General features: G+C 35.5%; 1 protein-coding gene across 10 annotated transcripts in view; it reads left to right on the forward strand.

Annotated features, from left to right (window-relative positions):
* DENND4A (DENN domain containing 4A) overlaps positions 1 to 21203 on the forward strand; it is a 144769-nt gene that overhangs the window by 38990 nt on the left and 84576 nt on the right. For all 10 annotated transcript variants that reach the window (XM_058737326.1, XM_058737325.1, XM_058737328.1 and 7 more), the window contains exons 4-11: positions 1797 to 2046; positions 12068 to 12137; positions 12696 to 12865; positions 13957 to 14198; positions 16897 to 16963; positions 18363 to 18421; positions 20554 to 20698; positions 20990 to 21165. In XM_058737326.1, coding sequence (XP_058593309.1) covers positions 1797 to 2046; positions 12068 to 12137; positions 12696 to 12865; positions 13957 to 14198; positions 16897 to 16963; positions 18363 to 18421; positions 20554 to 20698; positions 20990 to 21165 — 1179 coding nt within the window. The remainder of the gene's footprint in view (positions 1 to 1796; positions 2047 to 12067; positions 12138 to 12695; positions 12866 to 13956; positions 14199 to 16896; positions 16964 to 18362; positions 18422 to 20553; positions 20699 to 20989; positions 21166 to 21203) is intronic.

Here is a 21203-nt window from a genome sequence, read left to right on the forward strand (position 1 = left end):
CCAGACTGTCTTCCCAAAAAGCTGCATGACTTTGCATTCCCACTGGCAGTGTATGAAGGTTCCAGTTTGTCCACATCCTAGCCAGCATTTTGTATCATTGTTTTGATTGTGGCTTTCCTAATGGTATCTCATTGTGGTCTTGATTTGCATTCACTTGATGGCTAATAATGTTGAGCATCTTTTCGTGCATTTACTGGCCATCTGTAAATCTTTTGAGAAATGTCTATTTAGAATCCTTTACCCATTTTTTAACTGGCTTATCTTTTTATTGTTGAGCTTTGAGAGTCCTTTATGTATTCTAAATGCAAGTCACTTACCAAATATATAATTTACAAATATTTTCTCCCATTCTGTGGGTTGTCTCCACACTTTCTTTATGGTATCCTTTGAAGCTGAGAAGTTTTTAATTTCAATCAAGTCTGATTTGTCTATTTTTTCTTCAGTTGCTTGTGTTTTGGCATCCTCTCTAAGAAAGCTTTTACTAATCCCAAGTCATGAGGATTTACACCAAAGTTTTTGTCTAAGGGTTTTATACATTCAGCCTTTATATTTCGATCTTTGATCTGTTTTGACTTAATTTTTGTATATGGTCAAGGAAGGGATCCAGCCTCAATATTTTGCTTATGGATATCCAATTGTCCTAGCACTAGTTACTCGTCGGGGTGCCTGAGTGGCTTGGTCAGTTTAGGTCATGATCTCACGGTCCGTGAGTTCGAGCCCCGCGTCGGGCTCTGTGCTGACAGCTCAGAGCCTGGAGCCTGCTTCGGATTCTGTGTCTCCCTCTCTCTCTGACCCTCCCCCGTTCATGCTCTGTCTCTCTCTGTCTCAAAAATAAACATTAAAAAAAAAATTAAAAAAAACAAAACAAAATAGAATGTTCAGAGAAAAATTTCTTTAAGTTTGCAGATGGTCATGACATAAAGGGAAATTAAAAATTATATTACAGTGAAATAATTTGACCAGTTTTTGGCACTTAATTTTATTTGAATTATGGGATTTTATAAAAGGAAATACTGACTGATGTTGAGGATATTGCCTGTTACAACAGTTTTTTTAGCAAATGCAGAAACACACTTAGTGTAGTAGAGCTTTAAATTTTCATTGGCTCATGCCAAATACAAATCAGTGAATTCTCTGAGGGAATAGACTGATGTTACTCCAGTATGACATTTTCCTTGTATCCCCAAGTACTTTTTAGAAGACTTGAGGAACAGATGCCTGGCCTGCCCTTTAATAAAATCCTACCATTTTACCACAATAAAGAAAAAGAAGAAGAAAAAAAAGCCTATGTCTTTCACCCATCCTTTCGATTAAAGGTGGATTTGAGGTTATTTTCTCTTTTGAAAACCTAAAACTGTCTCTTAAACCTGAGGGAAGCGTTGGAAGTAAAAGTGTATAAGCAGGTTCTATACTGTCTGCCAAGGAGCCTTTTGTAAAACTATAACTTTGGCTAAAACCAAGTTGCTTTTTCTAAAAAAGATGCTTGGTTTTAGAGACAAAAATAAACACATCTGTTAAATGGAGTGCCACAGCAGGTGCGTCTGCACTTAATCCTTGCCTTTCTGTGGTTTATGCCAACAAACCTAAGAGGTAATCTGACTTTTCCTTACATTATTTTAATTTTGGGCAGGGAAACCATTACCCTTTAGTTTTACACAGGATGGTTCAATTCAGACTTGCTGTAAGTTTGGAATATCTGCTACGTTTAAGGATCAGTTGATGATACCTGAAAATATTACCTATCCTATTTGCAGATGTTTTGCATTTGTGTAGTTATTTATGTATTTTTGTTTTAGGGTTTTATACGACTGGAAAGAAAGATTGAAACAAGGGTGTGAAATTATTCAGAGTACTCCGTATGGACGCCCTGCAAATATTAGTGGCAGTACCTCATCACAAAAAATTTATATCACTTACCGAAGAGCCTCTGAAAACATGACTCAGAATACGTTGGCTGTCACAGACATATGTATTATCGTACCCAGTAAAGGAGAAAGCCCACCACACACATTTTGCAAAGTCGACAAGAATCTCAATAACAGTATGGTAAGTGACTTGTTTTGTACTGGTAAAATTAGCCACTGATGAAAAGAACATGATTTAAAATCTTTGAAAAACAGCAGAGCATAATAACTGAATTAAAAAATATGTTTTTAAAGATAGTGGATCTTTCCTTTTTGGGAAAATAGTTGTACTTTGAAAAGGAACTGTGCAAAAAGCAATTTGCTTTTTTTTTTTCTTCCAATTTAAAGAATATTTTTCCCCTTACTGGAAAAGTAATACACTAGCCAAGGTTAACCCCTTCAGTTGTGCACTAGATCCCACATACTTACGTATTTGAGGACATGGCTTCAGCAATGTTTCTACTTTTTAGGAATCATTGGTCTTTCTCTATTGCATTATTTACTCCAGCACGCAAAGCCTACTGCAGTATTTCCCATCTTTACAAAACTTCTTGACTCGTATGTTTGCCTCTGTCTATTGCCTCATTTCATTGTTCTCCTTTACAGTAAAACATCTCAAAAGACGTGACTATATTCTGTCCCCTTCCTCACTTTGACTCTCTCTAGCTTAGGCTTTTGTCTCTACCATTCCACCAATATTGCTCTTGCTGTTGAATTCAGTGGTTTTAATTTGTAATTTTTCAGTAGGTTTTGACATAGCTGATCACTTCTTTCTTGAAACAGTGGCAGGAAGGTAAGATGGATTCTCTTCCTGAGTACTCTGTAGCTCTTTCCTCCTACCTTACCCATCATTCCACTTCTGCCTTTGCTAACTCCTTCCCTTTGCCCTAATCTCTATATGATGCATTGAAAATTGTACTCTTCTAGTTACTCAGGCTAAAAACCTTGAAGTAATCCTTAACCTTTCTCTTCTACTTTTCATCCAGTTCTTCTGTAAATTCTGTTGACTCCAATTTCAGAACATATCTTGAACTTGACCAATACTCAGCCTCTCCATTGCTACAACTCTGGTCCAAGCCATAATCCCCTTTTAACAGGGTGGTTGCAATAGTATTCTAATTTAGGAGACAGGCAAATTTTCATTTAAAGGGCTAAATAATAAGTTTTGTGGGTCATATACAGTCTCTGTCACATATTCTTTTTTTTAAGCCCCTAAAAATTAAAAACTAGTCTTAGCTCAGGTGTACAAAAACAGGCCTTGGGTCAAATGCAAGCCATTGTGTGCCAGATCCCTGGTCTAACTGATCAAGGCTTCTACTTCTTCCTACAGCCTATTCATCATGTAGCAGCAAGAGCGATCCTTGTAAAACATAAATTGGATCCTATTCACTCCTCTGCTTACAACCCTTAATGGCTTCCCATCTCACTCTTAGTCAAAGTCCTTTCAGTAGCCTTAAGGCTATGCATGATCTGTAATTGTCTTTGTTCTTTTATTGCTGTTTTAAATTTTAAAAAGAAATGTGTGCCACCCCCCAAAACATTGAGAGGGGGAGCAAATTGTAGGCCTATGAAGTGAAAGTTCTTGTTCTTACTTTCATCTTTTGTAATCCCTTTCCAGGATTACCAATTACTGATTTGGCTTGTGTCCTTTCAGGCCTTTTGTCCTTTCAGATATGTGTGCAATATACATAATGTGAATGAATTCATCCTTTATTTTTCAAAAATTGGAACTTTCTATATATTCTGATAGAAGCTTTTTTCCACTATCCACCTTCATGAGTTAATAGAACTCTCTATTTAATTCTTATAATAATTATATACTATTCCAGAAAATAAGAATAAAAAGTAATGATTACAAGTTATTTCCAGTTCTTCCCATTATTAGTGATGCTGCTTTGATCAAGCCTGTACCTTTTTCTTTGTGTATTTATTGGAGTGTCTCTGGAAGAATAAATAATTATAAGTGGAATTGATGGGTCCCTGGGTATGCTGTACATTTTGAAAAGTGTTGACACATTGCTCTGAAAGGGTTGTGGCACTTTCATTAAGAATTCCCTTTCCTGAGGTACCTGGGTGGCTTAGTCAGTTAAGCATCTGACTTTGGCTCAGGTCATGATCTCACGGTTGATGGGTTCGAGCCCCGCATTGGGCTCTGTGCTGCCAGCTCAGAGCCTGGAGCCTGCTTCAGATTCTGTGTGTGTGTCTCTCTCTCCCCTCCCCCCACTCACACTCTGTCTCTTTCTCTCACAAAAATAAACAAACATAAAAAAAAAAAAAGAGAGAATTCCCTTTCCCTTGGGGTGCTTGGCTGGCTCAGTTAGAACATGTAACTCTTGGTCTCAGGGTCATGAGTTCAATCCCCATGTTAGGCATGGAGCCTACTTTAAAAAAATGGTTGTTATCAATAGCTTTTTAATTATTGACTAATAAAGCAAGAAATCATTCTAATTTTAATTTGCATTCCTTTCGTTACTGTGGAGGTTGAGCATATTTTAATATATAACTGCATTGAATGGCATAATATTACTGCATTAAATGGCTTTTGCCACAATGTATTTATTCCATCTTCTATTGTAAGACATTTAGATTCAATTTATTTATATTATAAGCAAAGCTGTTATGAACATAATCACAACTAAATTTTCCATAGAATAATTTACATTTATTGAGCTCTTATGTGCTATTCACTATTCTGAGTATTTCATATCCATTAATTCAGTTAATTCACAACCCCCTGGGTAGTGTTTCCCACCCACATTTTACAGAGAAGGAAATTTGAGAGTTAAAAAGGTTGTTTGCCCAAGGTTATTCATACCTTCAGTAAGCAGGTGAACCAAGATTCAGACCCAAACTATAGAACTCTAGAACCAAACTCTTAAACACTATACGGCATTGCTAAATTATTCCCTTATGAGATGTCCTGAAATTTGTAGATCAAAGCTTTACTTTTAAGATTTTTATCCAGAAAGGCTTAACCAATTATAATCCTACCAACAAAATATGAAAGTTGGGTTTTTTAAATATAACTTTGTAAATAATTGGATTTTTAATCACAAATTTTCAAACTTAATTTCTTAATTATCCCAAAACAGATATGTACATTGTCCTGTTATAACTATGTAAATGAATACTTTGCTGAGATTTAAGATATTTTTTAAACGTTTATTTATTTTGAGTGAGAGAGAGTGAGTGCTTGTGAGCCGGGTAGGGATAGAGAGAGAGAGGGAGAAAAGAAAAGAGAGAATCCCAAGCAGTCTCCTCAGTGTCAGCATAGAGCCCAACGCGGGGCTCAATTGCATGAACAGTGAGATCATGACCTGAGCCAAAATCAAGAGTCAGACACTTAACCTACTGAGCCACTCAGGTCCTCCAATATTTAAGATTGTATACATACTTATTAAGTTTTTATTATTGGAAGTTGATTTTTTTTAATTATTATTCTCTTTTCTGTTAAGCTAGCAACATGAGAAACACTGAAGGTTTAGATAAAGCTAGAAGAGGAAGAACTGGGGTGTATTGATCTGTGACTGGATATAGTACAGATTTTGAGACCCTGAAAAATATTTTTAACTCCCTCAGTAAGACAGTAAAATAGATTGGTGTTGTAGTGGTTAAGGTCAATATAGCCGAGTGGTTCAGAGCACAGACTGGAGCCAGAGTGTCTGGCTGTGAATCTTAATTCTGACACTGGCTTTGTGACTTTGGGCAAGTAACTTTGTCTCTCTATGCATCGATTTCACAATGGTAAAATGAGGATGATAATAGCATCTAAGTTATTGTGATGATTAAATGAATTTACAACTGTGTCCCAGTACACATGGGATGTGTGAAAGCACTAAATGTGTATTATCTGTATCTTTCAATTCTTTTTTTTTTTTTTTTAATTTTTTTTTTTTCAACGTTTTTTATTTTTTTATTTTTGGGACAGAGAGAGACAGAGCATGAACGGGGGAGGGGCAGAGAGAGAGGGAGACACAGAATCGGAAACAGGCTCCAGGCTCCGAGCCATCAGCCCAGAGCCTGACGCGGGGCTCGAACTCACGGACCGCGAGATCGTGACCTGGCTGAAGTCGGACGCTTAACCGACTGCGCCACCCAGGCGCCCTGTATCTTTCAATTCTTTAAGAAAATTTTCTTTAAGAAAAACCTGCAACTTTAAGTAGTATCAGTATCTGTTTAAAATTTTTAAATAGGTAATTCAAAAAATAGATATTGACATGATCCAAATTGTATCGAAAAAGAATAGTCTGCAGCAGTGTTACCCCTAATTGGATGACCATTTTTTTTTTTTTTTGTCAACAGCCATTCACACACAAAATGCCCTATCCTTTTGTGCCATCCTTCCGTATTATTTTGATTTGGTGATAACATGTGATAGTTGGAGAGATTATGATGGGAAAAAAAGATCATGGTAGCAAACAGTTTTACAAGCCTTATGTGGTATTGATAGTGATGTCAAGAAGAGTTTTGTTTTTTTTTTTAATTTTTAAAGCTTATTTATTTATTTTGAGGGAGAGAGAGAAAGCATGAGCAGGGAAAGGGCAGAGAAAGAGGGAGAGAGAGAAAATGCCAGGCAGGTTCCATGTCAGCACAGGGCTCGAACCCATGAAATGTGAGATCATGACCTGAGCCAAAGTCTGATGCTCAATTGACTGAGCCACCCAGGCACCCCGTAAGAAGGGTTTTTAAGCTTTTATGACACAATGTCCTGCTTAATATCATTTCAGATTTGGTTTTGAATTTTAGCAAGATTATGCAGGCTCACAGGTAACTTGCCATTTTCCCATTGGTGAATTTCCCATTTATTTTGTGGATTTGTTGGGTTTTGACACAAAGTAAATTGATAATGTCATCAGAACCGTTTCTAGGTTTTATTAGTTAATCAGGGTGCTCAAGGTAGACTTACTGCATTGAAACTGAACCCAGAGATAGGAATTTTCTATGTTTTCTTATCCTGAAACATTGGTCCCAATGTTGTCAGCATTTATTCTCTACTAAAAGAAGGAAGAGGAATGTAACACAGTGTGAACAGAAATGGACTCCACCTAAGCTAGTGGATTTGAAATCCAGATATGTGATTAGACAGGTTCCTTGATTCTTTGTGCCTCAGTTTCCTCGTCCACGATATAGGGATAAAGTTGTACTTTATTTTTGTGAAGATTAAATGAATTAATATTTTTAACTAACTTAGGATACTGTCTGGTGCACAGAGAGTGCTATATAAATGTTAGCTATAAATTTGGTTAACTCTGCTTCATCAGTCCCTTTTATGTGTACTTAATGTCTGGGGAAAAGCTTTTGTTTCCTTTTTTCAATTGAGATACAATTGACATTCAGCAAGGAAGAGCTTTTTAAATTTAATTTAATTTTTTAAATGTTTATTTTGAGAGAGAGAGGGAGAGAGGCAGGCAGAGAGAGCAAGAAAATCGCAAGCAGGCTCTGCACCCTCAGCACAGAGCCTGACACAGGGCTCCATCTCATGAATCGTGAGATCATGACCTGAGCCAAGATCATGACCTGAGCTGAAATCAAGAATCAGACGCTTAATCGACTGAACCACCCAGGCACCCCAAAGAAGAGCTTTTTAAATTTTATTTTTGCCCAGTACTTAAGGTCCTCCTAAAATTTTTAAGAAATATTACCGGAATAAAATCCCTTAAATGTTTATTTTCTTATCCATACATGTATCAGTCCTGAGTATAGGGAAACTTGCCTGATCTTAGCAGTTGATGTCTTTTTTTTAAGTAGTGGGTTGTGTTTATTTTTGTTACCAATCTTTGTTTCCATTGACTGTAAGGTAGTAAAAGCAAATTTTGTTCTTTGAAGCAGATGTACAGGGACTTCTAACTCAGAAACTTTTAAATAAACATCCAATATAGAAGACTTATGTTCATATCTGTCTAATGTATATGTAAAGAATTAGGAAGTGGTAGGGATTAAATTAATGATGTGTTGATAATACCCAGCAATAGTTACGTAGCTAACTCTTTTTTGAAGGTTAGGTAGCTTGAACAAAAGTCATCTATCAGGTTTCTAAACCAGGGAAAAAAAACAAAAGACCAAGGTAATGGACGTGAGATGTGTGGTGAATCTTTCCTCAAATTCCTACCTGATATTTTGTACCAGGCTTATAGCTTTGGCCTCAAAAAAGAATCTTCCCCACCCTCCCATTAAGCTTGTGGAAAGACTTTGCAAGAACTATTTGTTTTCAAGTTTTGGACTGTAAGACTTAAATGATTTAGACTTTGACTGCCTTACAATGGAAGCATATTTTAGAGCCAGAAAAGATCTTAAACTGCTCATGCGGTTTAAAACTGCTAGTCTGGGGGCGCCTGGGTGGCACAGTCGGTTAAGCGTCCGACTTCAGCCAGGTCACGATCTCGCGGTCCGTGAGTTCGAGCCCCGCGTCGGGCTCTGGGCTGATGGCTCGGAGCCTGGAGCCTGTTTCCGATTCTGTGTCTCCCTCTCTCTGCCCCTCCCCCGTTCATGCTCTGTCTGTCTCTCTCTGTCCCAAAAATAAATAAAAAACGTTGGAAAAAAAAAATTTAAAAATAAAACTGCTAGTCTGGATGCTTTGATTCACACAGCTAATTTCTGGCAAATTTGTGACCATCTCCTCACTTTTTGACTCATCGAGAGTATTTTTTTAAATATTCTATCCAAATGGCTTTTGTTTTACAACCCTTTAAGAATGTTCATATTTGAGGGGAGCCTGGATGGTTCAGTCAGTTGAGCGTCCAACTTCAGCTCAGATCATGATCTCATAGTTCGTGAGTTCAAGCCCCATATCAGGCTGTCAGCATAGAGCCTGTTTCAAATCCTGTGTCCTCCTCTCTCTCTGCTCCTCCCCTGCTCACTCTCTCTCTCTCAAAAATAAATAAACATTAAAAAAAAAAAGAATGTCCATTAAAAAAAAAAAAGATTTATCAGGATTGTTTAGAAAAGTAGAGTTAGTAACTAAGCAAGTAATTAAATCATGTACCTATTTCCTAAAAAAAAAAAAAAGACATCTGAAAGTGTGTACCACAAATGGGTACTGAATTTATAAGTTAAACTTTTATTTTATTATTACTATCTTTATTTTTTATAGAGAGAGAGCAGGTACAAGCAGAGGGGAGGGGCAGAGGGAGGCTAAGCAGGTTCCATGCTGTCAGCACAGAGCCTGATGCCATGCTCATTCTCACGAACTGTGAGATCATGACCTGATCTGAAATCAAGAGTCAGTCACCCAACCAACTGAGCCACCCAGGTGCCCCAACTTTACGATATGTTTCTAGTTATTAAGAGACTACTATAATAGGGTGCCTGGGTGCCTCAGTCAGTTTAGTGTCTGACTTCAGCCCAGGTCATGATCTTACAGTTTATGAGTTCGAGCCCTGCGTCGGGCTTGCTGCTGTTAGCACAGAGCCTGCTTGGGATTCTCTGCCCACCGCACCCCCCACCACCTGACGTGCTCTATCTCTCTTTCAAAAATAAATAGCCATTAAAAAGGAATTTTAAAAAGAGACTACTATAACACCCTGTGCTCATCCCCTATATTTAACAAATGTAAACAATTTAACATATTTGCTTCAAATGTTTTAATTTGTTAAAAAAAAAAAAAAAATTTACAGGTTTAGCCAAAGCCTCATCTTCCATCCTTTTCTGTCCTCCAGAGTTAACAACTAGCCTGAAGCTAGTGCATTTCATTCACATGTATTTTAAAACTTTCTACTATATGTCTATAAATATATATTATTACTTTGTGTACCTTTACATTTCACATAAACGGTGATATACTAAATATATTCTTCTGTGATTTGCTTTTTTTAACTCATTAATATGTTTTTGAAAATTAGTAAAGTTGATACAGATTTTATTTCTTCATCTGAACCAGTGGAAAGCATTTCATTAATAAATGAACCACAGTTTATTTTAATCATTCACCTACTGATAGACACTTGGATTGTTTCCCTTTTGTGGGGAGGATCTATTATGAACAATGATGCAATATGTTGACTCTTCATCTAAAAATTTTTCTTGCTTTCCTAAATATTTTTCATGTGTCTCCAGCAGACCAGTATGTTAAATTGTGCTCATGACATTAAATTATCCTCATTACCGTGTTGGCATTTTGTTTTTATAAATGGTTTAGTATTTTTGCATCAAAAGAATGGATGTATAAAAGTCAAGTGGATATTATGAATGTAGGCGAACTAGGCTTTTAGTTTCTGAGATGTGTACAAATGTATAAATAAGACTTTCTATTGATAAGTCCCAACTCCAATTCCCAATAAACCAGTTTTTCAAGATAACAAAAAACCCTCAATGATGACCTTTGTGATGATAAGAAGGGAACTATATGACCACTTGAATATGGCAGAAAACAAAAGGAATATTCAAAAATAAAAAACAAGGACTTGGAGATAACAGTAAAAGTTATGGGACTCTGGAGGAAAAGAACCACAGATACCAAAACTAAAAGAGGGTTTTCTGAAGTTTTTCACACACAAGGTTCAGCAAAAAGAAAGAGGAACCATTGTTCTGGAAATGCTTTTAATGTTTAACTTATAGAGTGCCTGGCCGGCTCAGTCAGTAGAGCATGTGACTCTTGATCTAAGGGTGGTGAGTTTGAACCCCAAGTTGGGTGTAGAGATTACTTAAAAATAAAATCCTGGGGTCCCTGGGTGGCTCAGTAGGTTTAAACCTCATTCGGCTCAACTCTTGATTTTGAGTCAGATCATAATCCCAGGGTCATAGGATTGAGCCCCGTTTTGGGCTTTGCACTGATAAGTAAGACAATATACAATATGCCAAGTAGTAGTAAGTGCTGTGGAGGAAGAAGAAAGCAAGATGGGATGATAGGGAAGACGGGACAGGGTAGAGGGAAGATTGTTATTGCATATAAGGTGATGAAGGAAGGGCTCTCTGATGAAGTGTTGTTTGGAGTTGAGCCCAGAGGAGGTAAGGGAGTGTCTGTGTGCGTGTATCTGTCATCATCTAATGTCAAGTAGCAAATCTCCCAAGTCACATCTTCATTTCAGACCTCACTTTAGCTCCATTTGATTCTTCACTTGGATGTCTAATAGATGTTTCAAACTTATGTCTAAAACTGAACTCCTTTTCTTCACCCCCAACCCCCAAGTCTGCTTTATCCACAGTCTTCCCCATCTCTGTTGCAGCTGGGACTAGAAATTTGAGACTCCTTTGGGAGTAGCTGTTCTACAAAACGATGGGACTAAATGTATGAGATCATTCACAGAAAGAAAAGGAAAGAAGAGATCACATTTAATGATCAGGGAAAAGGGGAGGAGGAGACTGAGGAGTAGCCAGAGGTTTGGTGGGAAGGCACCAGGAGAATGTGATGCCTCAAAAGGCGAGAACATGTTTTGGGAGTCATTAGTGCTGTCCAGATCTGTGCTGAGAGGTTGGAGAAGATGTAGTCTAGGAACCAACTGTTAAATTTGGCATCATTAAAGTTGTTAAATTGTTCTTTTAAGGAATGGTGCAATTAAAACCTGATTGGGAATGAATTCAGGAGAGAATGGAAAACACGGAAACAGATATAGGAAATTATAACTCTTAAGTTTTGGTATAAAGAACTATAGAAAGAGGCTGTGGAATCTAAAGGAAGGTATACCCATGGGTAGATATTTCTTTTCTTTTTTTTTTTTTTTTAATGTTTATTTATTTTTGAGACAGAAACAGAGCATGAACGGAGGAGGGTCAGAGAGAGAGGGAGACATAGAATCTGTGCTGAGTTGTCACTACAGAGCCTGACACGGGGCTCGAACTCACAGACTGTGAGATCATGACCTGAGCCAAAGTCAGACACTAAACCAACTAAGCCACCCAGGCGCCCCTAGATATTTCTTAATCATTTCTGCCCAAAGTTTGGAGTTGGAATAAAATCTAAATTGTCATGACTTAATTATTTTAAACAAATTTTCCTTATGTTATTGCTGTTACAGTGGGGAAGAAAACATGAAATATTACTTCTGAAAGAAAAGTGGGCAAAAACTCTGATAAAATCATGACAAAATAACCAACTGAAAATAGCTAACAGAAATCTGTTACTACATCTTAGACAATATGTACTGGAGATATCAAAGAGTCCATTTTATTAAGTTACTACCTTTTAAAGTTAAATGATATTTCCTTTTTTTTTTTTTTTTTTGATTCAGTGGGGATCAGCAGTGTACTTATGTTATAAAAAGTCAGTGGCAAAGACTAACACTATATCTTACAAAGCTGGTAAGTATAATTTTTCATGGAATACTTAATATATACATGTATTATGAAGGCTAGTAAAATTTAAGGATAAAGAAATCTTATAATGTATTAGTGTCAGGACTGTCACCACAACCCATGGGTTTTGTTTTTTTTTTTTTCTGTTTTGTCTCATCCTTAAATTTATTGGATACTCAATGGAAGATTGATTTTAAAAGAAGATGGATAACCGTGTTGAAAATGTCAAAAAACGAGTTTTTCATTTGCTTCAAGGTAGTATGACCACAAACTAAAGTTTTAGGATTCTGTTTGTACCTGTGTATGTTTCTTTAGGATAATCTTTTCTTGTTTGTCTTACTTAGCCTTCATGGATGAAGCTTGATAAATATTAATTAGTTATTATGAATAGTTATAATGTTTGAAGATAAAAATCTGGATGTATTCTACTGAAACATTCAGAGCTATTTGATGAACATGTATGTAATATAATGTTAAGTAGTTATAAAACATTTTAGCATCATTCAGATTTTGAGTACCTGAATTCAAGAGATGATGACCTAATATTTATTATTGTTTTTATAGGTCTAATTTGTAGATATCCTCAAGAAGATTATGAGTCTTTCTCACTCCCAGAATCTGTTCCCCTATTTTGTTTACCAATGGGTGCAACTATTGAATGTTGGCCACCAAATAGCAAATACCCTCTCCCTGTTTTTTCTACATTTGTGTTAACTGGAGCCTCAGCTGAAAAGGTACTGTGTGTTTTAACAACTGTTGACAAATTTCTTGTACATTTTCTTTTTTTTTTTAAGTTTATTTATTTTGAGAGAGACAGAGACAGCATGGGTAGGGAAGGGGCAGAGAGAGAGAGAGAGAGAGAGAGAGAGAGAGAGAGAGAGAGAATCCCAAGCAGGCTCCATGCTGCCAGCACAGAGCCTGATGTGGGGCTCAGACTCAGAAAACTGAGAGATCGTGACCTGAGCCAAAACCAAGAGTCGTATGCTTAACCGACTGAGCCACCCAAGTGCCCCTCTTGTACATTTTCAGGTCTTAAGTTTTATATAATGTAAGGAACAGTAGGAAAAAAAAAACTGGTTAAATTGAATCTATTACACATACCTCTTCCACTTGGTTAAAATAACTATATTCAGAGATAAAGGAAAAGAGAAATTTCATTCTGTCCCATACACCCCAGTGCTTTTTTGTGAATATGGCAAAAGATTTTTTTTTTCATCGTCAAATGATGATCTTTCATTGCTTCATTTTGTGTCAACCAGATGCTTTGAGAGTAATACAAAAGACATTATTATATATGCAAAGCTATTCAGAATCATAGAGTATGATAGTTGGAAAAGACTTTGGAAATCATTTAGTCTAACATCCTCATTTTATAGATTGGGAAATTGAGGTCCAGAGAAATTTAGTGAATTGCCTGAAGTTGGAATATATATTTCCTTGTCTAGAATTCTGTCCCATTGTCTACTAAATAATTATTTTCAGTCATTTTGTTATAGAGAATATTGATTCAATTGCTTTCGCTCTTCAGAAAACAAACTCGATTTAATTGAAACATCTTTTTTTTCAATAATGAGATGTGAGAGTAGCACTGTGTAGTGTTTTCTGTTTTATTATTATTATTATTTTTTTTAAACATACTCCGAGAAACCAAGAGAGATGTTTGTTCACCACTGTGTTCCTGCTACCTGGCACCTTGCCTGGCTCATGGGCATCTAAAAGGCTTTTAATGGCCTAGCTCGTAATGGCTCCTCCATTAAATATTTAATGATATGAGTCGAATAAATGATATAAGGTGTATTTATTAAATATATTTCTTGTTTTCCAGGTCTATGGTGCTGCTATTCAGTTTTATGAACCATACTCTGAGGAAAATCTCACAGAAAAACAGAGACTTCTCTTGGGTTTAGCATCATCAGCAGATGGGAAATCTGATAGTTCCAAAACAATTCACACTAATAAATGCATCTGTCTTCTTTCTCACTGGCCTTTTTTTGACGCATTCAGGAAGTTTCTGACTTTTCTGTATCGTTATTCTATCTCTGGACCTCATGTCCTTCCAATTGAGAAGTAAGTCAGAATCCTTCTTGGTTCAAAATTTAGCAGATAATTCCATTATGTGTGGTATATTTGAACTGGTAATTCAGTAAATTTTATATGGAAACTAGATTTCTCAAGAGTTATTTGAAAAAAGAATTTGGTTATTTCAATTAGGTAATATTTCTCTATTATACTTTTACAGCCACATTATTTTAAATATATCTCTAACAGAATGAAATGAATATTTCATTTTTTGATGCTCTTGTGAAGTTTGGAGATCCTAACTGGTTTTTTTTGTTTTGTTTTTTTGCTGGTTTTGTAATTCTTATTTTCCAAATAATTTGGGTTTATCATGAACTTTTAAAAATATTCCCTACTACTTTTAGACATCATGAATTTAAAGAAAAAATTAGATAAATGCATTCTTTATTCTTTTTAAAAATTCAGTGATTTACCTTAAAATCACTAAAAGTGAATAATGTTTTATGCAATAAGATCTGTTGCAAATGAGATCCAAATATCTTCATGCCTATTTGATTATTTATTCTATACCATCTGTCACTTAAACTCTTTTGTATTCTTTTTTTTTTTAAATGTTTGTTTATTTTTGAGAGGGAGGGAGAGAGAGAAAGAGCAGGAGAGGGGCAGAGAGATGGAGACTAAGGATCTGAAGCGGGCTCTGCCCTGACAGCAGAGAGCCCTATGCAGGGCTCAAATTCACAAACCGTGAGATCGTGACCTGAACTGAAGTCAGACGCTTAACTGACTGAGCCAACCATGTGCCCCACCTCTTTTATATTGTAAAGAAGTTGTTCAGTGATTGTTGGGAAGTGATAGGATTATCATAAGAACATTCAGTGTACAATATTACTCTTTTTCACTCTCATCTCAGTATTTTGCTCTAGCAGTTAGCAAATTTTTTTTTGGTGTCAGGACCCTTTTATACTCTTAAAAAATGAGGACCCCTTAAGAACTTTTTTTATGTGTTATATCTGCCAATATTTGCTACCATAGAAATTAAAATGGAGAAAATATTTAATATTTTATTTTATTTATTTATTTATTTTTTAATTTTGAGACAGAGAGAGACAGAGCATGAACGGGGGAGAGTCAGAGAGAGAGGGAGACACAGAATCTGAAACAGGCTCCAGGCTCTGAGCAGTCAGCACAGAGCCCGACGCGGGGCTCGAACTCACAGACCGCGAGATCGTGACCTGAGCCGAAGTCGGACGCTTAACCGACTGAGCCACCCAGGCACCCCAATATTTAATATTTTAAAATAATTACATGTTAACAAGTATTTTTTTTAAATAACTCTTAAAAAAATTAGTGAGAAGAGTCATTTTTTACATTTTTGCAAATCTCTAATGTCTGGCTTAATTGAACACAGCTAGGTTCTTATGGATGCTTCTGCATTCAATCTGTTGCAATATGTTGTTTGGGTAAAAGTATATGAAAAAAACCTGGCCTCACACAGGTATGTAGGTAGGAAAAGGGAGAGCCTTCGAATAGCCTTTTCAGAAAATCGTGTGGAATTTCTGCTTTGACACTGCCCCAAATTTGACAAGTGAAGTTTGTTATAGGTTATTCACAGTGTGTAATCTAAAGCTTTAGTAATGGACTTTTTCTGTTACATTAAAATCTATTGATTTTTCTCACTCTAAGTGGAACTTTTACACATGCATGGTTTTGTAGCATCATACGTTGGTCATTTGGAAATACCAGTTCATGGCGTTTAACATAGATAAATTTCATTTGTTAATAGAACCACCTATTTTCATCAGAAAATTTTTTTCAGTATCAAGAAGCTATCAAGTACATGGTGGCAACATTAGAATTTTCACTTAAAATTTTATTTATTGAATTAGAATTGAATTGAATTTACTGGATATAATACTATGCGTTCTTTTTCTTTTTTTTAAAGATTTCATTTAAAAAAATTTTTTTAATGTTTTCATTTTATTTCTTAGAGAGACAGAGTGAAAGCAAGGGAGGGACAGAGAGAGAGGGAGACACAGAATCTGAAGCAGGCTCCACGCTCTGAGCTGTCAGCACAGAGCCCGATGCAGGGCTCAAGCTCACAAACCGTGAGATCATGACCTAAGCTGAAGTCACATGCTTAACTGACTGAGCCACCTAGGCTTCCCTAAAGATTTCATTTTTAAGCAATCTCTGCACCAAATGTGAGTCTTGAATTCACAACCCCAAGATTCAGAGTCATACGCTTCACTGTCTGAGCCAGCCAGGAGCCCTTATGAGTTATTTTTCTTGAAGCAATAGGCTCACCTTATTCATTTTTATATAGAAAAAATTTGCTGAATACCTAACATTGGATACCTTTATCAATTGTTATTTCAAGGAAAAATGGCATTCTGTGACAACAACAAAACAATCATTAAGTTCTTTGATCACTGTCCACATAATATGTTGTATATTACCTACTGAGGAAGAGGTAAAAGTTAAACTGGCTTTTGAGACGTTGATAACACAAACACTGTTGAACCTGAGGAACTATTCATATGAAAAGCCACTGGAGTTAGGTAGAAGCAACTTTAATGGGACAAATGATTTTTGGAGTTTGTTCACTTGTTTTTGTAGCACCAGGGATTTCGAAATTATAAGTACACAGAGCATTTGACTCAACTTGGACTTGTGGTGACATGCTGACCTTTATAGTATATGGTGTTCACTTTGGAATCAATTGGGTTTTTGTCTGTTTGTTTTTAAGGCATATTTCTCATTTTATGCATAAAGTTCCTTTTCCATCTCCTCAGAGGCCGCGGATTTTAGTTCAGGTAAGATTTTCTTGATGTAAGTGCCCTATTAAATGATTATTAGCCCTGTCAAAATGTACCATAAGAATAACAATTTTAAATGGAGGGAAAGATCAAGTGAGAACCAGATGGTAGTTCATGTTGGAATTTGGGCCCTTATTGTTTTATTAATTATCTCCCAGACAGACATCTAATGTTTCCCCTTAGGTAAAAGGTTGAAGAGTTAAAGTAGACAACAGTAGACATTTTGAACACACCAAAAGGGACTTCTTTCCCTAAATTTGTTATAGGTAATCGAAAGTTTGTGTCTTTGGCATTTATTCCCAAAGGGGTGTGTGTGTGTGTGTGTGTGTGTGTGTGTGTGTGTATACATATTTATTTCTTTTTTTTTTTTTAGAATAGATAGAAGAAAAAGTGGTGTGCTTTCATATATTATGCAGGGAGAAGTGTTCATATCTTTGTGATGGGGAAGTTCAAAATGAATAATTTTTTCCCTATCTCTTTTCCCAATTGACTATCTTTTCTCTTTTGTTTACATTTCTTATTTATGGTCTTGATTTGTAAGATATCTGCTTATTTAGTCACCATTTACAAAGTGATTTATATAAAGAAAATATTTTTATGTGTTATCACTATATGTGCCTTACTGTATTTATCACAACCCTTAATGGGAGTGCGGTGTCATTGAAAATTAGAAGTATTTGGCAAATAGGTATTTACAGATTTGTGGAAATGTGCATAAATTTGAAAATGTAGGTAAAAATAATTGCATTATTATATTGATACAGATAAAATGTCTAGAAAAAAAGTCATTTTTTTAATCTTTATAATCAGTCTGTGTATCCACATATCCTCCCTCTCTTCTTGATATTTAGTGCCAGGATATACACACACACATATATATATGTTGGTAAGTTTTCCTTTTGAGGACCAAACAGTACATATTTTAGTCTTTATAGGCCATCCTGTCTCTGTCAAAACTACTCAGCTCTTACTGCACAAAAGCAGCTATAGATAATTCCTAAACAAATGATCGTGGCTAGTGTTCCAATAAAACTTTATTCATAAACATAGATGGCCTGTGGATTTGCCCTGGAGACCATAGGTTTACTAGCCCTGACTCTGTGGTACTAAATGAATAATTTAGTCTCCCAATAAAATTTTGTTAAAACGACATTAGGGGAACATTGAGGAACAGGAGAAAAGAGAATTCAGAGTAGGGGAAGTTAGTAGTTAGGTCAGTGGTTAGGATGTACTTTTCAAGATCTTATTAAGTGATATAAACAGTTCCTATACAGGTTAATGGTTATTTTGAAACTTGATGGATGTCAGCATTAACCAAAAAATTTTTTTTACCAGAAAGTGGTGTTTTAAAGCTCATCTTTATATTTCAAACACTTTATTGTAAATCTTCTTCCAGTTATCACCACATGATAATCTGATTCTCAGTCAACCTGTTTCTTCACCTCTTCCACTAAGGCAAGTAGAATTTCCTTTCTATTTATGTTTCTCTAAATCTAGTGTGAGCTGAAGTGACATTCAAATATTTTCTCTTTCCTAGGAAAAATTGCAAATGTTGTTGGAAAGACTTCTCATTTAATTGTTTGTTATCTAAATTCCTTTTACTTAAAGAAAAAAAAAAAACCTTTACAATAGTTTGGTATTTTGTGTATCCATTTATTATCAAGTACTTATTATTGCATAAATAAGTATATGTGTATATAGATTATGAAAACAATGGTTTTTAACTTTAAATACCCTCTGAAGAACATTCAAACATAATTAATTTTAAATTTAACCCCCTAATAAAATGGTACTCATAAATACTAACCATGGAATAAAATAATGTATTTCATCCCTTAAAAGTTCCAAGAAATTATGAAATAAATTTTTTCTAAAGTATCAGTTCTTGAAATTTAATCAGCAGTGTAATTTTCTAGCAGAGAAATCGTTAAAATATAATTAAGTTATTTTGTAGCACATACCTGAGGGAGACCAGCTGCCATCTTTGACATTAATTTTGTAAGAATTGCAGATTATTTCATCACTAGGTCTCAGTCCAGAGCAACCAGTGTTTTCTTAACCTTTGTTTGAGTGAAAAATAAACTAGAAATACTGACTGTGACTATGTATAAAAAGATCCTAAATTACCCAAGAGGCCTTTTTTTTTTTTTTTTGGTAACAGCTTTATTGATATAATTCACATACTGTACAATTCACCCAGTTAAATCATACAATTCAATGGTTATATTCACTCTGTGAATAGAGATATATGGAGATCACTATAAACAACATTTACATCACTCTAAAAAGAATTTCTGCCATTTCTACTCACGCAAACACACACACACACACACACACACACACACACACACACACACACCTCTCCAGCCTAAGGCAACCACTGATTAACTTTCTGTCTCTACGGATTTGCCTATTCTGGAGATTTCATATAAATGGAATTATATAATATGTAGCCTTTTGTGTGTGGCTTCTTTCACTTATTATAATGTTTCTGAAGTTCATCCATGTTATCATATTTTGTTCCTTTCTGTTTCCAACAAATATTCCATTGTATGGATAGATCACTTTTTATTTATTCATTCATTAGTTGAGGGACATTTGGGTTGTTTCTACTTTTGCCTACAATGAATAATGCTGCTACCAATGTGCACAAGTTTTTTGTGGATGTGTTTTCCTTTCTCCAAGAGAATTGTTACTAGTTTTGCTTTATTTAAAAAAAAGTTAAGTGGCGCCTGGGTGGCTCAGTCGGTTAAGCGTTGACTTCAGCTCAGGTCATGATCTTAGATTTGTGAGTTCGAGCCCCGCATTGGGCTCTGTGCTGACAGTAATCCCTCTCTCTCTCTTTCTCTCTGCCCTCCCTTACTCTGACTCTGTCTCTTTCTCTCTCAAAAATAAATAAACATTTTAAAAGTTTTTTAATAAAAAAATAAAAATAAAAAAGTTAATTTGGTGAAGCCAATTATTTAGCCAATTATATAGACAACATACTGATTGGCTTACTGAATTACTTAGTCCAGTATTTTGTTACCACACAGAATGTCTCAGTTTGGGTTATAAATTTGCTTTGTATGTATATACCATCACTTCGTACCTCTCAATTTCATATTACTCTTTTCATTACAATAGTAAAGATAATCTATTTGTAAATCCAAATCTTAATGTATGTGCTTGCCTTAAGGGAGGTGGGCCTGTAAGTCATATTTTTTCTGACAATTAACAATGAAAGGTGAGCCATTTAACAAAAATTTCATTAAAAAATTTGCTTTCAACTAAAGCATCCCTCTATAGATTGAGTCCTTTATTCGGACATTATCTACCCAGCAGATCTTTTTCTGAAAAAAAGAATGACTTTTCATTTTTCCATATTGAATACACTGTAGAAAAATCTGATGATTTTGAAACCTCAGAAAACTTCATTGTTTTCATAGTATATTTCTAATGTTTTCCACACATAAGGACAGCAGTCGCGTCTAAAGTTGAATATATAATATAATCCTAACCCAATCATGACCTTGTTTCATTATTTTGGATAATGAGATATTTGAATATATACACTTTTAATTATATATTTTTGTTTGGATTGACAGTGGTGGCAAGTTTTCAACACTACTTCAAAATTTAGGCCCTGAAAATGCTGTGACACTACTTGTGTTTGCAGTAACAGAACATAAGATTCTCATCCATTCCCTACGCCCTTCCGTGCTTACTAGTGTGACAGAAGCATTAGTGTCTGTGAGTATTACAGGTTTTGTCATTGGCAGTCAATTTCATTTTAAGCATAATTGATTCATCTAATTTAAAGTTACTTTTTAAAAGCCTAACTAAAATTCAGAGAGTAATGATTTTTTATGTTGTGAAAACAATTTTAATTTTCTGACGCTTCATATTAGTTGTAATTATTTCACTGGTTATCAAGTGTTAGGCTTTAGGTATGAATACTTAAATACAGTTTTTTGTGTGTGCTGATAAATTATGCTGCAATGCCAAACAGCTAAATATTCTCCTGTCTTTTGTTTATCCAAGATGATTTTCCCTTTCCACTGGCCATGCCCATATGTTCCTCTCTGCCCACTGGCTTTAGCAGATGTCTTGAGTGCACCATGTCCATTCATAGTAGGAATTGATTCAAGATACTTTGATCTCTATGACCCTCCACCAGATGTCAGTTGTGTTGACCTAGACACCAACACCATTTCTCAGTAAGTACATTTTAGTGATTCTCTACTCAGTAATTTAC

Source organism: Neofelis nebulosa, chromosome 7, assembly GCF_028018385.1.
Source record: "Neofelis nebulosa isolate mNeoNeb1 chromosome 7, mNeoNeb1.pri, whole genome shotgun sequence".
NCBI classification, from domain to species: domain Eukaryota; kingdom Metazoa; phylum Chordata; class Mammalia; order Carnivora; family Felidae; genus Neofelis; species Neofelis nebulosa.